The sequence below is a fragment of the Ochotona princeps genome, chromosome 22 (genome assembly GCF_030435755.1).
Source record: "Ochotona princeps isolate mOchPri1 chromosome 22, mOchPri1.hap1, whole genome shotgun sequence".
NCBI lineage: Eukaryota > Metazoa > Chordata > Mammalia > Lagomorpha > Ochotonidae > Ochotona > Ochotona princeps.
The window spans coordinates 18,055,354-18,075,974 of NC_080853.1; the positions used below are offsets into that span (position 1 = coordinate 18,055,354).

Consider the following 20,621-nt stretch of genomic DNA (forward strand, 5'->3'; position numbering starts at 1 on the left):
CGAACACGTCAAATTCCACAGAACAAACCCTTCTCTGAGGCGCGCGCCTCCAGCGCCGAGAACTCTTCAAGCACAACACCCGGACACGTGTGGAAGCTCAAGTCCCGGCGGGTTCACATGACTGAATGTTTTACTGGCTACACTACCTCAGGAGGAACGGCCCCGAAATCAACCTAGCGGCACAGGAGAAGCGCCTGCCTCAAGCAACGTGGAACCCAGCGCAAGCCCAAGGGTAGGGTCGCTAGGCGCGCTCGAACCTTCCAGCCCCGGCGGCCTCAGACGGGCGCGCACCAATCGCCAGGCTGCGGCAGCGCAAGCGCGCGTCTCTTTGTGGCCGACTACAATTCCCGGCATGCCAAGCGCCGCGGCGTCGCCTGGTAACTCGCGCCACGCGGGGCGCCGCTCTGCTGGCTCTTCCTCACGCATGCGCCTTCGTGGGCTTTGCGCAGGCGCACTTCCAAGGCTGGTTCCGAGGGCGGGGTGTCGTTCCCTTCGCTGATGCAAGAGGCTGGTGTGGTGGAGGGAGAGGTCTCGGCTTGGAGCAGATCCGTCGTGGGTTCCTGGGGGCTGACCCATCCGACTTTCCGTCCGTGCCGAGCCCACTCGAGCCGCAGTCATGTCCGGAGACGAGGTGAGGACCCGAGCTGGGTGCTGGGACTCGGGAATGTGGCGGGAAACGGAACGCAGCCGGGTGTGTGGGAGACCGGGGCCTGCGGCCTAGCCGCCGGCCGCCGCCATGTGGGGCAGCAGCACGGCCTAGGGCGGCCTCGACGGAGCCGGCGAGGACTCCCGACCCGCAGGCCTGACCGCACCCCGCTCTCCCCAGGCCGGGTGGCGGCGCTGAGAGCTGGACTCCTCCCTTGGGCCGGCGTTTCGGGGACTGGGACGGCAACACGTTTTGGGTCGCCCTCGCCTTAAGGGGGCTCGTGGGTCCGGTTAATTCCCTGACCGGGGGGCTGGCGACCCCGCAGCGTTCCTTTGCGCTGGACACGGTGGCCGTCGCCCACCCTTCCTGGACGTCGTGGTGGCTCGGGGTGGGCAGGGGGGAGCGCTCGTTAGAAACTTTGTAGGCTGGCTTGTGCGGGCCGGAACCTCGCCCTTGTTCTTGTCCCCAGCGTTATTGCCGAAAAAGACGAGAGGTCGGAAAGTTAGGACTAGAAGAAGATTCTTCAGATCCCCCCCGCCCCCCAAAGTTTGCCAGCAGACAGGCTCCCCGAGCTTTCTCTGGCCACAGGAGCAGGAAGTGCTGAGGGCTTTTCTGCCATCGTCCCTGGATCAGGACGAATTTTCACAAATCTCTCTTTTTAAAAAAATAAGTTTGGCCCTAGTTCGTGTAAACTCTAGCAATTAACAACGAAATCCATGTTGAGCGTCCCCGATGGGTCTTCCTTAACGACGTGGGGAGAGCTACCGCTTAGCGCCGGCAAGGCCCTAAGAAAACCAAGCTTATGAAGGATTTGTATTTCCTCGGCCGCTCGGGCCTTGGAGAGGTGGGAGAGGAGGAACTCCGGGCTCTGTAAGTTTGACCTACAGTGATGCTGAGACGTCTCTGAGGCTGTGGTGAGGCCTGGTCACCCACACGAGGCTGTTCCCAAGGCAGAGTGAAGACGAAACCTCGCTAGTGGCTAGTTCACTCCGGACATTGAAGACCCAGTTAAAACTTCACGTAACTTCCAGAAGAAACTCCCATATGCAACGCTGTGATGTAGCTCCTACCCATCTTAAGAGATGAGCCAACTGGGACTCAAAAGCCTTGTCTCGTGCCTAGGGGAGGATTCTCAATGGTGCCGGAGCCGGTAGTATCATTCACATCTGTGTGTATTGCTTCCATCCAGGTGGCTAGAGGAGACCAGAGGAAGGTAGAGGTCTCTTGCTTGGAGATCCTGTAGTAGACAAGTCTCTGAGCTACTGTATGGGTTCATGGAAGACGGTGTGAAAAGATGAGTGTATTTGGCGCAATAACTTTTCTGTAATCCATGCGTACATGCTAAAAAAAAGTTCTGGAAGTGACATAGCTTCACAATAGTTTTGTTTCTGCTCATGTTTCAAACTGAGACATACAGTACTTCCCGAGGAGGAAATACTTTGGGATTTTCTTTGGTTTCTAGGATACAGTACTCAGTGAAGTAAAGGAAAAGATGGAACTATAATGCAAGGCAAAAAAAAACAAAGGACTTGCAACAGAACCTGCTCGTTGCCACCAGCATTAGAAAGGGCCATCAGTGTAGTGATTCCACAGGCAGAAGGTTTAGTCTGGCAGTGGGATTGGATTTTGAGAGGTGGAGTATTAGTACACTGCAGAAGGTTGGTGAGGATTTTGTCAGAGCTGGAAGAAGTAGTGGTCCAGCCCAAGACTTAACCCATAAAGCCTTGAGCATCCCACTACTCTTCAGTTTACCAGAACAACTTCATTTTGTTGGGCCCAGGATGGTTAATGTCTGTACCAACTAGTGGGACTAGCATTCTAAAGCTCTGTGGCTTCTATCCTGGTCAGGTGGGGATTATGGATAAGAGGTGGGTATGGAGACCAGAGTATAGTTTCCGTCTAGTTCCTTTAGTGATTACTGACTAGCTAAGTGTTCTTAAATCAGTCCCTTACTTTCTGACTACAGGCTTGTGAGGATCAAATTAAAATGATTTATAACCTGCTGGGGATTTCCTAGTGTGGAAGTATAGTACCGCCTGGGAGAGGTTAAAAGAGCCTGCTATTTTAAAAAGTACTTTCTTTTTCCTAAACTTTTTTTTTTTTAAGAAAAACATTTTTAACATTTTCTTCACTTGTAATTTATAAATTGCACAATTTTTTTCTAACCTGACAAACTTGGGCCTGACCAAAATATAGCAACTACCTTTAACCTTGTATGGCCATCATCTTTAAAAAGCAGCATCCTGGAGATACAGGTGCCACTTGGAAAGGAAAGGAAGCCCTTCATTTACAGGCATTCAGTATTGCCCAGGGTGTTTTTAAAAAAGCAGTGTCAGCATCTAAGACCTGTGTACTTCCAGGTGCCATTCACAAACTATCAGAACATTGGGTTTTTATATGGTATAAAATATATAACATTAGGACGTGGTTGCAAAAGAAGCTTAAAAAAATTTTCCGATTGACATCCATATGTATGTTGGATGAATTTTACAGAACTCTGCCTACAAAGAAGGTGACTTTCCCAAATTCTTGCTATCCAGCGATGACAACGCTGGCCTTAAAGTTGATGTCCTGGGTGGTGTGATGGAAGGGCTGGAGACTTCCTGTTTGCTAGAGCACTCCAGGCACTCACCAGCGTGGTGTTAGCTGGCATCCCTTCCGTAGCCTTCTCCAGCACAAGGTGAAACATGAAAAGTGGAAACTTGATGCTTTGGATGATTTGGTTGTAGACTGGAAAAAAAATAGCTCCGGTGATGCTGTAGTTTATCGTCCTATGTGCACTGTCAACAACTATTTGTTTCTCAGATGTGAACTAGTGCAATGCAGTCATTGAATAATCTGGAAATCAGATATGAAAACCTTAGTAAACTATGTTGCAAAGTCTTACAAATAAAATGAGGGAATGAATGTATGTGAGTATCCAGAAACAATACTTGAGAGTGTGAATAATTTCAGATTATTGCACATTTATTTTCCTTTACAGGCTACAATTGAGTGTTTTTTAGGAACTAAGATGTTTTTTAGAAACTAAGACTGCCCTGATTATTTCAGGATCCCTCCCATTTTTTGGTTTGTATTGCTTAAGGCAAGTTGATAACTTTAAAACTGTTGTTTAGAACTTTCTAGTATGCTTCTGTACTGAGTATAGACAACTGTGTTACCTTTTACAGACAGCACTGGAGTTTCAGTCTAATGAATTTTCCTTAATATGCTTGTGACATACACAGCTTACAAGTTGGGGGCTAGAGCTGTGGCTTAGGCAGTTAAAACAGCACCTGCAGTGTTAACACTCTGTGTGGGCACAGTTCAGGTTCTGCTGTCCCACTTCTGGTCTACTTCCCTGCTGATGTGACTTGGAAAGCAGCAGAGGATGGACCAACTGCTCCAGCCCCCGCAGTCTTGCTGGAGACCCAAAAGAAGCTCCTGACTCCTGACCAGCCCAGTTCTGGCCACTCACGGCCATCTGGGTAGTAAACCAGCTAAGACTCCTCTCTCTTTTTTTTTCTCTTACTCTACCTTTCAAATAAATAAAATAAATAATTTAAAAAATTAAATTAATTAGAATCAATCTATGGAATGTTTTGAGTATTTTATATGTAAGAAATTAGGTGACTTGTTGATGTTTCAATGCTAAGAATTGAGATGCCGTGCTTTGTGAACTGTAAAGCTTTTCATACAAATTATAATTGTTAAAATGCATTGCGAACACATGCCAGGCATTGTGCCTAGGCTGTATATATTTACTCACTAAATCTTGTCAGCAACTTTGTGAAATTCAGTTTTAGTTCTGCTGAGCAGCTCCCTTTTTATAGACAAGGCATGGGATGACACAGGTGTGAGCCAGCCAGGATTTGAATCCAGTAGTTATGCTCTGGACCAGTGCCCACTGCGGATCATTGGGCAGATGCTGCTTAAGCCAGGTGGAATGTGGACAGGTTCTAGAAAGGGGCTCAGGGGGGAAATACTTACATGAAAGAGGTACAGGGAGAGGAAGAGACAGGCAGAGAAATCTTCTAATGTTTCATTCCTCAAATGGCTACCTTAGCCCAGTCTGGGCTAACCAAAGCCAGGATCTTCTTCTAAGTTTCCCACGTGGTTTACAGGAACCAAAACATGTAGCCCATCTTCCACTGCCTTTTCCAGGGCAGTCAGCAGGGAGCTGGATTAAAGGTGGAGCAGCCGGATGCTGACCTTACAGGTGGTAACTGCACCTGCTACGCCAAAATTCCAGCCCTTGAAACTTTTTTTTTAAAGATTTATTTATTTTCATTGGAAAGGCAGCTCAGATTTATGGAGAGCAGGAGAAACAGAAAGATCTTTGGTCTGCTGGTTCACTCACCAAATGGCCACAATGACCAGAGCTTTGTCAGTCTGAAACCAGGAGCCAGGAGCTTCTTTTGGGTCCCCCACACGGGTGCAGGGTACCAAGGCTTAGGACTGCCATCGACTGCTTTCCTGTGCCATAAGCAGGGACATGGATGGGAAGTGGAGCAGCCGGGACATGAACCAGTACATATAAGGCAAGGATTTAGCCCCTGGGCCCCAGTGTCATCATCTTTTTTTTTTTTTAAGGTTTATTTATGTATTATTGGAAAGTCAGATATACAGAGAAGATGATCTTCTGACCACTGATTCATTCCCCAGGCAGCCGCAATGACCAGACCTAAGCCAGTCTGAAGCCAGGAACCAGGAGCTGCTTCTGGGTCTCCCACACGAGTGCAGGGTCCCAAGGCTTTGGGCCGTCCTGTACTGCTTTTCCAGGCCACAAGCAGGGAGCTGGATGGGAAGCGGGGCTGCTGGGATTAGAATCAGCGCCCATTTGGGAGCCCAGCCTGTGCATTGTGAGGACTTTCACCTGCTAGGCTGCTATGCTGTGTCCAGCATCTTCCTTTTTATAGACAAGGCATAAATCCCATTTGCTTGGGATTTGAATCCATTCTCTTTAACTTCAAAGATGCTTTTCCTACTCTATTAGGCATGCTATCCTTTATGTGTGAGTATCAAAACAAGTATGTTTACAGTAGCTTTTTTCAATGGATAAATATAGTCTATGTGTTAACTTTTCTATTGCAGATATTTAAATAAATGTCATCTACATTTAAAAATATATGTAATAGGGCCTGGAGTGGTAGCGTAGTGGTTAAGGTCCTCACCTTGCATGTGCCGGGATCCCATATGGGTGCCGGTTCTAATCCTGGAGGCCTCACTTCCCATCCAGCTCCCTGCTTGTGGCCTGGGAAAGCAGTCGAAGTCAGCCCAAAGCCTTGGGACCCTGCATCCGCGTGGGAGACCCAGAAGAGCCCCTGGCTCCTGGTTTCGATTGGCTCAGCTCTAGCCTTTGTGACCGCTTGGGGAGTGAATCATCGGATAGAAGATCATCCTCTCTGTCTCTCCTCCTCTCTGTATATCTGCCTTTCCAGTGAAAATAAATAAATCTTAAAAATATATACATATATGTGTGTGTAATAGTAAAGAGAACTTAAAAAAATTATTTTTGAAAGGAAAAGAGAGATACTGGCTGCGTCTGTACCTAGATGCCCACAGTAAGGGCCAGCCTAGGCTGAAGCCAGGAGGCAGTAACTCAGTGTGGTTTCTACAGGTGTAAGGAACCCGAGCACTTGGGCCATCATAAAATCTTTCTTTCCCAGACACTTTAGCAGGAAGCTAGGTCAGTGGGACTCATCCCAGGCACTCCATTGTGGGAGCCAGGAGCCCAGAGGTGGCTTGGCTTGCTATACCACAATGACTGCTTCCCCGTGGATTTCCTCACCTATAAGCTGAGGTACAGAGCTTCTATTATTTCTGAGGTCCCCTCCCTAAATTCCGTAATTCACTCATAATGTCCAGATTTGCTCATGAAACTAAAAGTTGTCGGAATACATCCAGTGGGGTAGCCGGGACAGCAGCGGCCTGTGGGATCCTGTTGCGATGAGGTCCCGGGAAAGAGGAGGCAGAGGGCTTCTCACCCAGAGTGCACTCTTGCCCCCAGTGAGTCCTTGGATGTGCTTTCGTGCTTCCCTGATATATGGCGAACATCTGTGCTTGGTCAGCCTATTATCCTAGATCAAAGTAGTGCTCCTTATCAGTATCTCACACCAATGGTGCTTTGATCCTGGTGCCTTGTTGGCTCTCCTGGAACTCCCTGCTTACACACATGTGACACGAGTTGTATATCAAACCTGATCATTGTAACCGATGTCTGAGCTGAACTGTTTGAAGTATTGCTTTGTTGAATGAATATAAACTGGAACCCTGGAAATAAATTTTGCCAGTTGCCTAAGAGAGCACTGTCCTCCCATTTCTTCAGGTTGCATCTCCCCAGGAACCCGCAAGGTAAACCTGCAAAAGTGAAATTGTAGTATCTTGTATTTTGCACATTGGAATCTACACGCGTGTGCTGAGGCATACACATGTGCATCCTGGCATTCCCTGCTGGGTGTTCGTAGTAGGCAGAGGTTGCATAGTTACTGTGAAATCCTCTGCGGTGTTGTCATTCTGCCTTTTGCAGATAATGGCTGTTTGGAATGTGAGCATCATCTAAAACACTTGGATGCTTTTTCTTTTCTGTCTTAAACAGATGATTTTCGATCCTACTATGAGCAAGAAAAAGAAGAAGAAGAAGAAGCCTTTTATGCTCGATGAGGAAGGGGATACTCAGACAGAAGAGACCCAGCCCTTAGAAACAAAAGAATTAGAACCAGAGCCAACAGAGGACAAGGATGTGGAAGCTGATGAGGAGGACAGCAGGAAGAAAGGTGCAGTGCTGCAAACTCACGCTTGTGCTTGGAGCTTCCATCCTGTCGGTGTCGTGCATGGGCTGACAGCCTGAACAGCTGGCCAGGTCACCAGAGCCCACACACTCTGGACCTTGCTGTCTTATGATAGGCTTATTGCATGCCCCTTGAATTCACAAGTTGCTGAGATGGTGAAACCTTATCATTTCAGGGCTGGTTTTCCAGTCTGACCTGTCAGATCTCTTCAGTTTTAATGATGGTTGTATTTGAATGTGGGCAGGCAAATCTGAAATTCTATGAGATTAAAATTACAACCTCAAATGTTTTTGACAGTAGAAACTTCAGTTACTTTTGAGATCTAACATAGACACAATTTAACTCTCAGAAGCAAGTGATTCAGTAAATGTAATTTATATCAAATAAAACACTGCTGGAATAAAGGATCTGACATTCATTGAGCTTCTGCCAGGTGCTAAGTATCTCTTACGTGCTTAAAATAAGCTTATAAATTAAATCATTTCTGTTGTAATATGGCAGAATGAATTCATAAGGAACTCCTGAAAACAGCAGCAGAAGGAGCCCAGAATATCTCCAGTATACAATATCGCAGAGCAAAGCAAGATCCATTATTTCTCATTAATGATAGATATCATTTAATTGGTAGGCATATTTATAGTACAGTCTTAGTGAAGATGAAAAAATTTTATAAGGTTTTTGAATGATTGATTAACTCAGCAAATGTTGAGCCTCAGGCAATAGGATTTAGTTGAATGTGGCTTACCCTGTATGTGCAAGGAAGATAGACACGCAAGCTGGAACTAAGACTTCCACTGGGTTGAGCAGAAGGTATTCTCCAAGCACCCTGGGGACGCCTGACGCAATTAAGGGGAAAGGACAGGCCTTGTGAAGACTTACTGTCCCGAGATGGAAGTGATAGCTGTGCAAGTGGGCCCATGGAAAGCTTGCACACACGCTGTACTTTGAGCTGGTTGAGCAGGGCTGAAGCCAAGATGTGAGGGACAGATTAGAGAGTCTTGGAGATGTACAACTCTGTGTCTTGGGAATAATGTGGAATGTTATGCAGATTAGTAAATATTCTTAATATAGTCCCCTAACTAGAGGTTATAAATTTGTCATTTAGCTGTTGGTTAATCACTAAAATGTGTTGATGTAACTCAGATTCCTCGTCTTCTGCTAATAGTTTTCATTTATTTTATTTAAAAGGCAGAGAGACAGAGATCTTGCAGATGCTGAGAACAGCCAGGGCTGTGCTAGGCTGGGCCAGACTGAAGCTGGGAGTTGGGAGCTCAGTTCATGCTTCCATGTGGGTGGCAGAAAACCAATTGCTTATCTGCTGGTTCTTAAAAATTGATAATCCTCAATCCTATCTTTTTAGATGCTTCTGATGATCTAGATGATTTGAACTTCTTTAATCAAAAGAAAAAGAAGAAAAAAACAAAAAAGATATTTGATATTGATGAAGCCGAAGAAGGTGTAAAGGTAGTATTGCTTTCTTATTGAAGGTAAAATTGGACCTCTTGAAGGGTTGTTAATGGCTGATGTCCTTCTTGCTACTGGCTTTACTGTTACTGTCAAGTCCTTAATCACTGTTAAAGGTAGTTTTTCTTGGGAGTGTATCTATTTTTATTTTAGATTTACTTATTTTAAAGGCAGTGTGACAGTCTGTCTTCTGCTCCTTCGCTTACGACATGGCCATAACAGCTGGGTCTGAACCAGACTGAATCCCTCCATGTCTCCCACATGGGTGGCAGGGGCCCAAGGCCTTGGCCATCCTCCACTGTACTTCAGGTGCATTAGCAGGAAACTGGGCTGGAAGCAGAGCAGCCGGTACTTAAACTGATGCTCTTATACGGGATGCCAGTGTCACAAGTCATGCTTAACTTGCTGTATCACACTGCCAGCCCTTTGGCGGTATATCTTATTTTTATTTTAAGATTTATTTTTCATTTAGTTAAAACTCAGAGTTACAGATAGAGGAGGAAAGACAGAATCTTCCATCCATTGCTTCACTCACCAAATTGCCACAGTGGCTGCAGCTGGGCCAGGGCAAACCCAGGAGTCCAGAGCTGTTTCTGGATCTCCCATGCAGATGATTCAGGGGTCCAAGCACTTGGGCTTTTTGCTGCTTCCAGGAGCAGTAACAGGGAGCTGGATTGAAAGTTTAGCAGCTGGAACTCAAACTAGTACCCCTATGGGATGCCAGCATTGCAGGTAGAGGCTTAATATGCAATGCCACTCTGCTAGTTCTGGTAGTATATCTTAAAGGGATTGTAACATAAAGCTAGATCATTTATATTGGATTATGTGCCATAAATGGATCATAAAATGCCGCTTGTCCTCAGTTACACTGAGGTTTTTGGCTAAGAGGAGATAGTTCTGAGAAATCCTGCAGAGCAGATATTCTTATGGTGTCTTGCATTTAACTTTGTTAGTTGTGTTAAACTTGTGTCTTTGAGCAGCAAAGAGTGAATCCTAGGCCGTAGTGGGTGAGTGGTGTTGATGATAATGTGGCTTGTAGTCAAAGCAGAGCATTCAACACTGGTTTCTTTGGAAATCTTTGCACTTGAGAAATTCTGACTCTTGATTAAGTTCCAGTAGAGATAGCGCAAGGCTGTTTTGAGCATCAAGTAGGAAGGATAGATAAGAGAGATGAACTGAACTTCTTTTGCCTAAAGCTACAGTTGTTTAAAAAACAAAACATTTATTTGAAAGGCAGAGTTTACAGAAACGAGAGATCTTCATCTGCTGGTTCATTCCCCAGGTCTGGACTGGACCAAAGCCAGGATCTTACTCCAGGTCCCCCATGTGGGTCGGGGATCCAGGCTGTTGGGCTATCTTGTGCTGCTTTCCCAGGCACATTAGCTGGCAGTTGGATCAAACATAGGGCAGCTGGGACTCAAACCAATGCCACAAGCACCAGCCCAGGCTAAAGATATTATTTTAAAGAGGCTGTCCAGGAATTACTTTAGCAGAACACATACATGTGTTTAGAAAACACAGAATGCTCACAATTTTATGCGTGTGTATTTATACACAGAACAAGAGTGAGAATGCACATGTTCACATACATCAGTGTTCCATTTGATTCCCTCATAAAATCTTTTGATAGTTTATTTGCTCAAAGCAAAGTATATACCATATGTAGCAGGAAATAATTCATGGAGTTTTAGAAGCACTGTCAAATTTTAATGATCTGGTTAATTTAGTAGATGTAGGTGAATTTGAGATTACAGTGAGTAAGGCATTGTATGCTAATTGCTAGAGAGCTGAAGTGATGCTTCCGCTTTCAGAGGTATCTTAGTTCAGGGAAAATTTGAATCCTTTAGAAAGGAGTTTCCTTCTTTTCCTGCTGTCATAGGGAAATTGGAGAAAGAAATTCTCAGATTATACTGAAGTAATGGGATTTAACTGTCCTGGGTAAACACGCAGTGCAGAAAGAGCGTCCAGACTGATGCTGGCCCTAGGCTTCCAGTCCTCAGCCCCAGTTCCTCATTCTTATACCCTGTCCTATTTGTCCCTTGCATTAGGGTTCCTGAGTCTGTCTGTATAAGTTGGTAGTAGTAAATTAAGCTCTTACCTGCGGTCTATGAGCCATTTTTGCAGGCCGTTGAATGTCATTTACTGGTAATTTGACTTCAGTGTGAGTAACTGCATCAGATTCACTTAGAAACTTCTTTCTAGAAAATTTATCAACTTTGTCCATGCTGAAGTTTGTCTCAATCAGAATATTTAGGATTTTCCAGGTGATACTGATGGAAGCCTAGTTTGGAAACATCGATAGGAAATAAGAAGGTCCCAAGGCTGAAGAGGAAAAAAGGGATTAAAAAAGAGGGAGAGGTTCCACAAAAGTATTTTGAGAAATTCACTTTAAATGGCCTAGAGTGCCGTGAGCCAGTGAAGCCCACCTCTCACAGTGTTTCTTGTTTATAGCTTTAGTTTTTTAGTATTTGAGTTTCCTCCTGCCAGAAACCAGTACGAAACATTGAAACTATTACTTCAATTTCTTAGGATCTTAAAATTGAAAGTGATGTTCAAGAACCAGCTGAACCAGAGGATGACCTTGATATTATGCTTGGCAATAAAAAAAAGAAAAAGAAGAATGTCAAGTTCCCAGATGAGGATGAGATACTAGAGAAGGATGAAGGTAATGTGTGTATTCTTAAAGATTTATTTACTTTTATTGGCAAAGCAGATCTACAGCGAGAAGGAGAGACTGAGAGAAAGATCTTCCACCTGCTGGTTCACTCCCCAGATGACCACAGTGGCCAGAGCTGAGCTGAGCTGATCCAGAGCCAGGAGCTTTTTCCAAGTCTCCCATGTGGATGCAGGGTCATGCTGTACTGCTTTCCTAGACAAGCAGGGAGCTGGATGGGAAGTGGAGCAGCCGGGACACGAACCAACATTCATATGGAATGCTGATGCTAACAGCCAGAAGATTAGGCCATTGAGCCATCGGGCCACCCCTATAGCTCTTTTTTTAAGATTTGTTTATTGTTATTTGAAGGGCAGAGTTATGGAGGATAGGGACAGAGAGCTTTCATCTGCTGGTTCACTCCCCCAAATGGCCACAGCAACAGCTAGGGCTGGGCCAGACCAAAGCTGAGAGGCACAAGCTTCTTCCAAGTCTCTCCTGTGGTTACATAAGTAACCAGGTGCATGATCCTTATCAGGAAGCTGGACTGGAAGTACAGCACCTGGGCATCAAGCTGTACAGGTGGCAGCTTAGCTTGTTGTGCCACAGCACTGGCCATCACAGCTCATTTTTAGATTACCTAAGTCTTCAGTCCTGATTTCCTTGACTGTGTGTATGTGTACCCCTTACTCCTGCTGCACGATCATGGAGGCTAACAGGAAATGATTCCTCACTTAATATGGGCAGTTAAAGATTTCCTGTGGCTAGGGCTAGGGAAAGAATGTGACCATTATGATTACATTGCTACATGCTGGTCCAGGCCTGGAAAATTTACTATAACTGATTTAAGTAACGGTAAAAAGTGTTTTGTTGTGTTAAAGTTTCTAAATGCACTTTAGGCACAGGTGAGTTTTTATGAATATGGAAGTCAAGTTGCACTATCTTGTGTTTGTTAAATTAAAAAGCCTTTCAGTGTGTCTGCTATTACAGACTCCTAGCTAGGCCCCTAGTCAGGGTCTTTCCTGAAGTCATAATATGTCAAGCTGTAAGGAAAGGGGAATTGTTCCTGGTCCCCTTTTCTTTGAGGTTGTTCAGGATTGCACTTGTGGGAGAGAATGTCTTTGAAGCTTTCATTTCTCCAGATCTGCGCTCTCCCGATTATGTTATTGTCGCAGGGTCTGCCCTCATTTTTAGTCTTTGTTATCTGTAGCTTTAGAAGACGAAGACAGCAAGAAAGACGATGGAATCTCGTTCAGTAACCAGACTGGCCCTGCTTGGGCAGGCTCAGAAAGAGACTACACTTATGAGGAGGTAAGGCAAAATTCTGTTGTAGGAACAGACTGAGCTGTTCACTAGAGCTCACAAAAAGGCATGATAGATAATTCCCAAGTTTTAAGATATAAATGCACTTGTATTGATTGGCAAACAAGATGCAGAGAGCTCATGCCTGGGAAGCAACCAGCCCAGAGTGCAGGAGTCCTTTACTGTAGTAAATGTCCCCAGCTGGAGTTAAGGTTTGGGCTCCCTGGGAATTGAGGCCAGGTTAGCCTGGGTTTTACTTGTTTGTTGTTTGGGTTCTACTGAATCTTTGTTTTCTGTGGATGGTGTACTTTCTTAGAGAAACAACAGAATTATTGGGGTTTGTTCATTAAGTTAACTTTAAGGAGTTGCGCGGATCCATGATGGACCTGATTCTGGGTGGTAATGCCCTCAAGCAGCTGTCAGAACATGTAGCTCTGCTTAGGTATTTTAGTAAAAAGGGACGTTAAAGAAAAGTGGCTCAAATGGGAATTCAGTACTCCTGCGGTTGCTAAGAATGTGCACAAATGCCATTTTGTTTCTATAGCTGCTGAATCGAGTGTTCAACATCATGAGGGAGAAGAATCCAGATATGGTTGCTGGGGAGAAAAGGAAGTTCGTCATGAAGCCTCCACAGGTTGTCCGAGTAGGAACCAAGAAAACTTCTTTTGTCAACTTTACAGATATCTGTAAACTGTAAGTTGGTTCATACAGTGTCTCCCTTCCAATTGCCAGACCTTCAGTGGCATCTTAAGGATACTAAACATCATTATTGCAGATTTTGCCACGGTTAAAAAAAATTGGAAGGACTACTGGTATTTAAGTTCCATAAGTGACATGCTTGTTGCACAAAAAATGGTGACCACGGTCAAGATGGCAGCACTCAGAATTCTACCACCCAGCAATCACCACCTGTTTCTGTTACCTCATGTATTACTTAAAAGTATTTAATTTTGTTGATAGAACATTAGTATATGTTTATTATAGAAAAACTATATTTTAACACTAGTTTATATATACTCTATACTATTATTGAGGATACTTAAAACTTGGTAGCCCAGCCGTGGTAGCCTAGCAGCTAAAGTCCTCACCTTGATTTCGCCAGGATCCTCACTTCCCATCCAGCTCCCTGCTTGTGGCCTGGGAAAGCAGTCAAGGATGGCCCAAAGTCTTGGATGCCTGCACCTGTGTGGGAGACCTGGAAGAAGCTCCTGGCTCCTGGCTTAGGATCGGCTTAGCTCCAGCTGTTGTGGCTGGTTGGGGAGTGAATGATCAGACGGAAGATCTCTGTCTCTCCTTTGTATATCTGACTTTCCAATTTTAAAAATGTGTAAATATTTTTAAAAGAAAAAATTTTGGTAGAAGAGTAAGTTTAAGATTGGTGCAAGAAAAATACCTCCCGGGCCCGATGTGGTGGCCTAGCAGCTAAAGTCCTCGCCTTGAAAGCCCCAGGATCCCATATGGGCGCCGGTTCTAATCCTGGCAGCTCCACTTCCCATCCAGCTCCCTGCTTGTGGCCTGGGAAAGCAGTCGAGGATGGCCCAAAGCTTTGGGACCCTGCACCCGTGTGGGAGACCCGGAAGAGGTTCCTGGTTCCCGGCTTCGGATCTGCGCGTACCGGCCCGTTGCAGCTCACTTGGGGAGTGAATCATCGGATGGAAGATCTTCCTCTCTGTCTCTCCTCCGCTCTGTATATCGGCTTTCCAATAATAATAAAAAAATCTTTAAAAAAAAAAAAAAGAAAAATACCTCCCCCCCCCTATTTTAATTCATTTGAAAGAAACAGTTGGAAAGGGTTGAGAGAAAAAGAGGTCTCCATTTGGTGGGCCACTCCCTTAAATAACCATGGGGCTGGGACTGGGCGAAGCCACAACAAGGATCGTGGAATTCCATCCGAGTTGACCAGGTCTGCTGCTTTTTCCCAGGTTTGTTAGCAGAAGCTTGATAAGTGGAGTGGCCAGGACTCGACCCTGTGCCCATATGGGATGCTTGCTTTGCAGGCTGTGGCATAACCCACTGGCTCTTAAAAAATTTTTGAAATCACGTATACACAGAATCTTACAAGAAGCTTGTGGAAATGCATATTGTGAAAAAGTACATGGATTTTAATTTTAGTTTTACTGAAAAGATTTACCGAGAGAAGGAAAGGCAGAGAGATCCTCCATTTGCCAGCCCACTCTCTTAGTGACCACAACGGCCAGAGTCGAGCTGATCTGAAGCCAGGAGCTTCTTCTGGGTCTCCCATGTGGGATACAGTGTCCCAAACTTTAGGCCGTCCTTGACTGCTTTCCCAGGCCACAAGCAGGGAGCTGGATGGGAAGTGGGGCAGCCAGGCATTTGAACAGGGGCCCAATACAAGATCCCGGTACATGAAAAGTGAGGATTTTAGCCACTAGGCTACCACACTGGGCACAGATTTTAATTTTTTTTGCATCAAAATTATAATTATTTTTCATGAACTTTTCCAAATAACCTATTAAAGAAAATGAAAATCCATCTGCAATCTACCATTACAGAATAATCAGTTTGAAATTTTTATGTTTACCAAGGCTTATTTGCTTAGAAGACAAATTGTTATAGCTTTCTAAAATCTATTTTTCAATATATATGAAACTTCTCAATAAATATTACTTAAGTGGGCCCCGCGTGGTGGCCTAGCAGCTAAGATCCTCACCTTGCATGTGCTGCGATCCTATATAGGTTCCGGTTCTGGTCCCAGCAGCCTTGGGACCCTGCACCCACATGGGAGGCCCAGAAGAGGCTACTGGCTGTTACGGTCATTTGGGGAGTGAGTCAGTGGACAGAGTATCTTGCTCTCTGTCTCCCCTTCTCTCTGTGCATCTGCCTTTTCAATTACAAGAAAAAACAAAACAAATATATATATATGTATATATATATATACTACTTAGTTGTTTTAAATACACATTACATTCTAATATTTCCCTAATATCTAGTTGCTTCAAAATTTTCCTTAGAACTTCAGCGACCACCTTTTTTCTTTTTCCGTAAAGATTTTTATTTGAAAGGCAGAGTTAAAAGGCAGGAAGAGAGACAGAATTTTCATCCCCTGGTTCTCTTCCCAAAATGGCCAGGGCTGGGCCCAGCTGACACCAGAACTCTGGAGCTTTTGTGTGTCACATGTAGATGTAGGGGCCCAAGCACTTGGGCCATCGTCTGCCACTTTCCCAGGCCATTGGTAGAGGTCTGGCTTGGAAATAGAGCAGTGAGGACATGAGCTGGCGCTAGCAGGCAAAGCATTAACCTGCTACATTACCACATAAGCCCAGAAAACATACAAAGATCAGCACAAAAGACATTACGTATCCATTGTCTGGGTTTGGTGTGTATTGCCTTTTGTGGGCATGTTGGCTTTAAGGATTTATTTAAAGGATGAGTTACAGAGACAGAGGAAGAGACAGAATAAGGCCTTCTGTCTGCTGGTTTGCACCCCAAATGACTAAAAGACCCAAGACTGGGCCATTCCAAAACCATTAGCTTCTTGCAGGTCTCCTCATTGCTTCCCCAGGCATACTGGCAGTAAGTTGGATTACAAGTGGGACAGCCAGGACTCAACTGTGGGATGACTCAACATGTGGGATGTCAGTGCTACAAGGCCAAGCTTAACCTGTTAGGTTTTTTTCAGCTAATTAAGGCGGTCCTTGTATCTCTTACTGATCCTTTTCTCCTGCCTTCCCAGAGGCAGATGTTACCCTTTACAGTTGTTTCCTGTTTCTAGACTAGAAATTGACTTTTGTGTATTTATACTCTTAAGGATATTACAATGTAATAAATAGTATCATGTTGAAGTAAAATGTATCAGTGGTGCCCTTAAGTTCACCTAATAGCTAAGCAGCTATAGATCAAAGACAGTGAATGTGTTTTAGATATTTGGACTCTTACATGAGGAGGCTTACAAGTTCTATTTTCCTTTTAGATTACATCGTCAGCCCAAACATCTCCTTGCGTTTTTATTGGCTGAATTGGGTACAAGGTAAGAACTTGTATATTCACATTTATGTAAAGTATTATTAACCAATTCATAAAGACCTCTTTTACAAGTGTTGATTACTGAGAATCTTGAGGTAAGCTTCTAGGAGACCTTGGCTGCTTAGAAACAGGGTGGAGTGTTCTCATCTCGGCAGGCCTGCTGTGGAGCAGAGTACTATACACGGTCATGCTTACAGTTTCCTGCCAGACAGAAATTAACAGACAGAAATTGGTATTTTTTGAAAAGCAAAGGTTAGATTTCAGGTACTCGGAAGAATTTTTTTTTTACAATGGTAAAAAGGAGGCCTAATTTTTTTTTTTTTTTTTTCCTGTTTTTAAGAGTTACAGAGATAAACTTCATATGCTGGCTCATCTTCCAAATTGGTGCAATGGCTAGAGCTTCTGGGTCTCCCACCAGGGGTGTTGAACCCCGAAATTGGGTTTAATTTTAGGAAGTATGGGTGGGTTATCAGGCACCACCTACTTATAATTAGAAATGTATGTTGAGACAGCAGGTCATGAAAACCTACACTGTTAAATAAATTTTAAATTCCTTAAACATGAAAAATCAATTGTGTGTTTGTGCTTTCTTCTCCCATAGTGGTTCTATAGATGGTAATAACCAACTTGTAATCAAAGGAAGATTCCAACAGAAACAAATAGAAAATGTCTTGAGAAGATATATCAGTAAGTACACAGTTTGTTTTCATCAGATTGCAATGTTTTGAGGAGTTATTTATTTGTAATGAGTGTAGAAAAGCTGGCATTTAAAAGTTGAGGAAATGATAGTGCCAGAAAGTTGGGGCAGAAGTGCGCAAGGGATGCAAGGAGGTTTGCAGTTCCTGAGAATGACCAGCGGCCAAGACTGAAGAACAAGGTAAAATGTGTCTTGTTTGGATGGGAGCTGATCATCTTCTCTTACATTAATTGCTTAAAATTGGTATTTAGCTGTTCCCATCCAGAAGGCTGCTGAATTCCCTCTCCCTGGGCTTTCAAAACCGAGACTAAGCATCTCTGAAGCTTCCTGCACCCTCCAGCATTTGGAGTCTTTTTCTAAAAAGCCATGTTTTTATATTAAAGGCAACACTTTAATTTTTACCCTTAAGTAGCTGTATGTCACTTAGGATGCCCAGAGAAACAATTATGTAAGCCTGGGTTTAATGGAGTTGTAGGTAAAGATGTATGAAGGTAATTATTTTTGGAAAATGTAAATTACAGGTAGATTTATTTGGGTGTAAAGAGTGTGTGGATCCTCTTCAAAAAGTTAATAGAAAATGGACACTGTGAAAAATGCATTTTAAACATTCTTGCACCAGATATCTTTTGTTTTCCATAAACTTTTCTTTGAAGTACTCTAGTAGTTCAGAAGGCAGAAACCAGAGGCACCAGGTAACACTGTGTTACTTCTCCTGCAGAGGAATATGTCACCTGTCACACATGCCGATCACCAGACACAATCCTGCAGAAGGACACCCGACTCTACTTCCTACAGTGCGAAACTTGTCATTCTCGATGCTCTGTTGCCAGTATCAAAACTGGCTTCCAAGCTGTCACGGGCAAGCGAGCACAGCTCCGTGCCAAAGCTAACTAATTTGCTAATCACCACTGGTTTTGCAAAGTGTATTGTGGAGAGTTGACTGGACAGGTTTTCCCATCAGAGTGGATAAGCCATTGTATTAAAAACAAGACAGAAAAGTCACCAAGTTCTGTGGTGAGTGGTTGGTGAGCTGAAATCCTTGCAAGATGCCGATGCGCGAGCTGTTGACATACTCACTGCCTCCTTTAACAGCTGTCAGAAAAACATGATGGGGTAAGGAGGTGCTTTTTTAAAATCGTTCATAGACTTCTGTAAAATGCAAGATAAATTAAAGTTATTCTAACAGTGATTCTTTCAATTTGGTTTGTCCTTCAGTCTTTTTCCCCCATTAAGATTATTTAGTAGAAACAAAAGCATACATTTTGTGCCTGTGCTCTAGTGAGGTCTCTGTATTTTTGTCCTCAGAATCTGGACACTGGCAGGCACTTGAGCCAGGCAGCCCATTTTTCTCTTGAGATAACCAAGTTTGAGTGGTGGCACCTGCCCTGAGAGGGCACTTGGGGCATGAGATCAGGGCAGCCTGCCCGTTTTGTGCCCAGGGAGTGACATGATTTTCCTATGTGAGGACTGCTGCTGCCACCTCATGGCCTGCTCCTCCCGCTGTAAGTGTGAAGGACTCCACGGTGCTGGGCACCCTTCCTCCTTAGAGCTGTCTTCCATAATGGCCACCAAGAGGTATTATAAACAGAGCTGGCACACTAGTTAGGTCTCTGTTGGTGGGAAAGCAGTATGCTGTGTGCAATACAGGAACCTCCTTTTCAGAGTCCAAATGGTAACCTCACCTTTTCTCCCCTCATGTTTGTCCTAAATTTGAAAACGGCCCACCACAGATGCGTTTCTGTTTTCTGCACTGAAGTAGCCTTTGAATGTGACCATGAGAACTCAAGGGGTGCTGCTACTCATGTGTTTCTCCGTTGGTGCCAGGGGCACCATTAGCGTCTGTGTCGTGACCCACCTCGCTCACACTTGCACATACGGTGCTCCTAGCTTCCTTGTTGCCAGACCTCACACTAAGTGACCCAGGGGCAGTCGCTGTCTAGTCTGTTTCTAATCACTGTGACCTTTAAAGTATAAGCCAAGTGTCTCAAACACCTAGGCTGGGAGGTGGAAGGAGCTTTCCATCAACCCAGTGGTCCTCCTGCAGTACTGTACACTGGCTAGGCTGGTGCCACTGCCATCAAAAACCCACCTGCTGTTGATGACCCTGGATGCTCCCCCCCTTTTTTTGTTATCTATGCCCACACGATTCTCCATGTTGGATTATTCGTGAATAAAGCAAGGATCAGTGCCTCTTCTGCAATTAGCACTCTACTGCTTTTGTGTGCATGTCTGTTTTGTGTATTTCTTAAAGGGAAAGCATGGTATAGGTTCAAAAGTTTGATTACTTATACAAAAATCACATTCCTTCCTTCTAGGGGCTTTTAGTATAGCAGAAAACAAGGCAAACAGTGGAAGAGTTTAGCTAAAAGCTGCCCATGGTTAAGACCAGGAGCTGAACTGTGAAGGGTAGTGAGGGTTAGCCAGTGGGGAAAGAGACAGCTCATTAGGTAGAGCCCAAAGCCCGTGTAAGACAGAAGCTGGGCTGCACCGACCTAAACATGGTTAGTTGCATGTGGTATGAGACTAAGGGGCAGATTGTGGGAAGGGCAGTGGAGACCTAGAGGAAGAGCTCAGGTCCTGAGGGGGCTGTGGGGAGGCTTCTGTGCCATACTAGGGGACCTAGATTCTATTCAGTCAACAGGGAATAACGTGGTAAAGGAGAAAGGAAAAACTGAGAGAAAACACTCAAGGAGGCTAGTCAGAAGGTTCCTGCCAAAGTCCAAGATGTGAGAAGGGCCTGACAGGTTAACAAGGCTTCAAGTCGAGACGTAGTTCAAGGTAAGCAGTCAGGGATGAGGACATGCAGATGTCTGACATGGGCAATAAAGCATACAGTGGCACCCTTTCCTAAGAGACGCAATGCATGATGAAACAGGGTGAGGCTAGACAGGCCTCTCTATATCTCCCCTGGTGCTCACAAGCAGCAGAGATTTGTGGAGCCTGGATGAGCTCACCTGGGGAATGTATACAGAGTCAAGCATGGAAAAGTACACACCGGAGGGGGAAGAGTGGGCAAAGGGAAAAGGGTATCCAGGAAAGGTGAGCCAGAAGAACCTCTCAAGAAGCAAGAGCAGAAGTTGAGTCATTTATGGCGGATGGGGGAAG

At 44.6% G+C, this 20,621-nt stretch overlaps 1 protein-coding gene across 1 annotated transcript; it reads left to right on the plus strand.

Annotated features, from left to right (window-relative positions):
• The first annotated feature begins 414 nt into the window (after positions 1 to 414).
• On the plus strand, positions 415 to 18,705 carry EIF2S2 (eukaryotic translation initiation factor 2 subunit beta). Its single transcript, XM_004585735.4, has 9 exons — positions 415 to 631; positions 7,224 to 7,401; positions 8,777 to 8,880; positions 11,410 to 11,545; positions 12,744 to 12,844; positions 13,380 to 13,528; positions 16,767 to 16,823; positions 17,421 to 17,506; positions 18,235 to 18,705. The coding sequence occupies exons 1-9, from the start codon at positions 617 to 619 to the stop codon at positions 18,408 to 18,410; spliced, it is 1,002 nt and encodes a 333-aa protein (XP_004585792.1). The 5' UTR covers positions 415 to 616; the 3' UTR covers positions 18,411 to 18,705.
• The last annotated feature ends 1,916 nt before the right edge of the window (positions 18,706 to 20,621 follow it).

Excerpts from the sequence above, each read along its gene's own strand:
- EIF2S2 (XM_004585735.4), top strand. Across the intron at positions 13,529-16,766 it reads TTTACAGATATCTGTAAACT|ATTACATCGTCAGCCCAAAC; the intron begins GTAAGTTGGTTC and ends TTTTCCTTTTAG. Across the intron at positions 16,824-17,420 it reads TTGGCTGAATTGGGTACAAG|TGGTTCTATAGATGGTAATA; the intron begins GTAAGAACTTGT and ends CTTCTCCCATAG.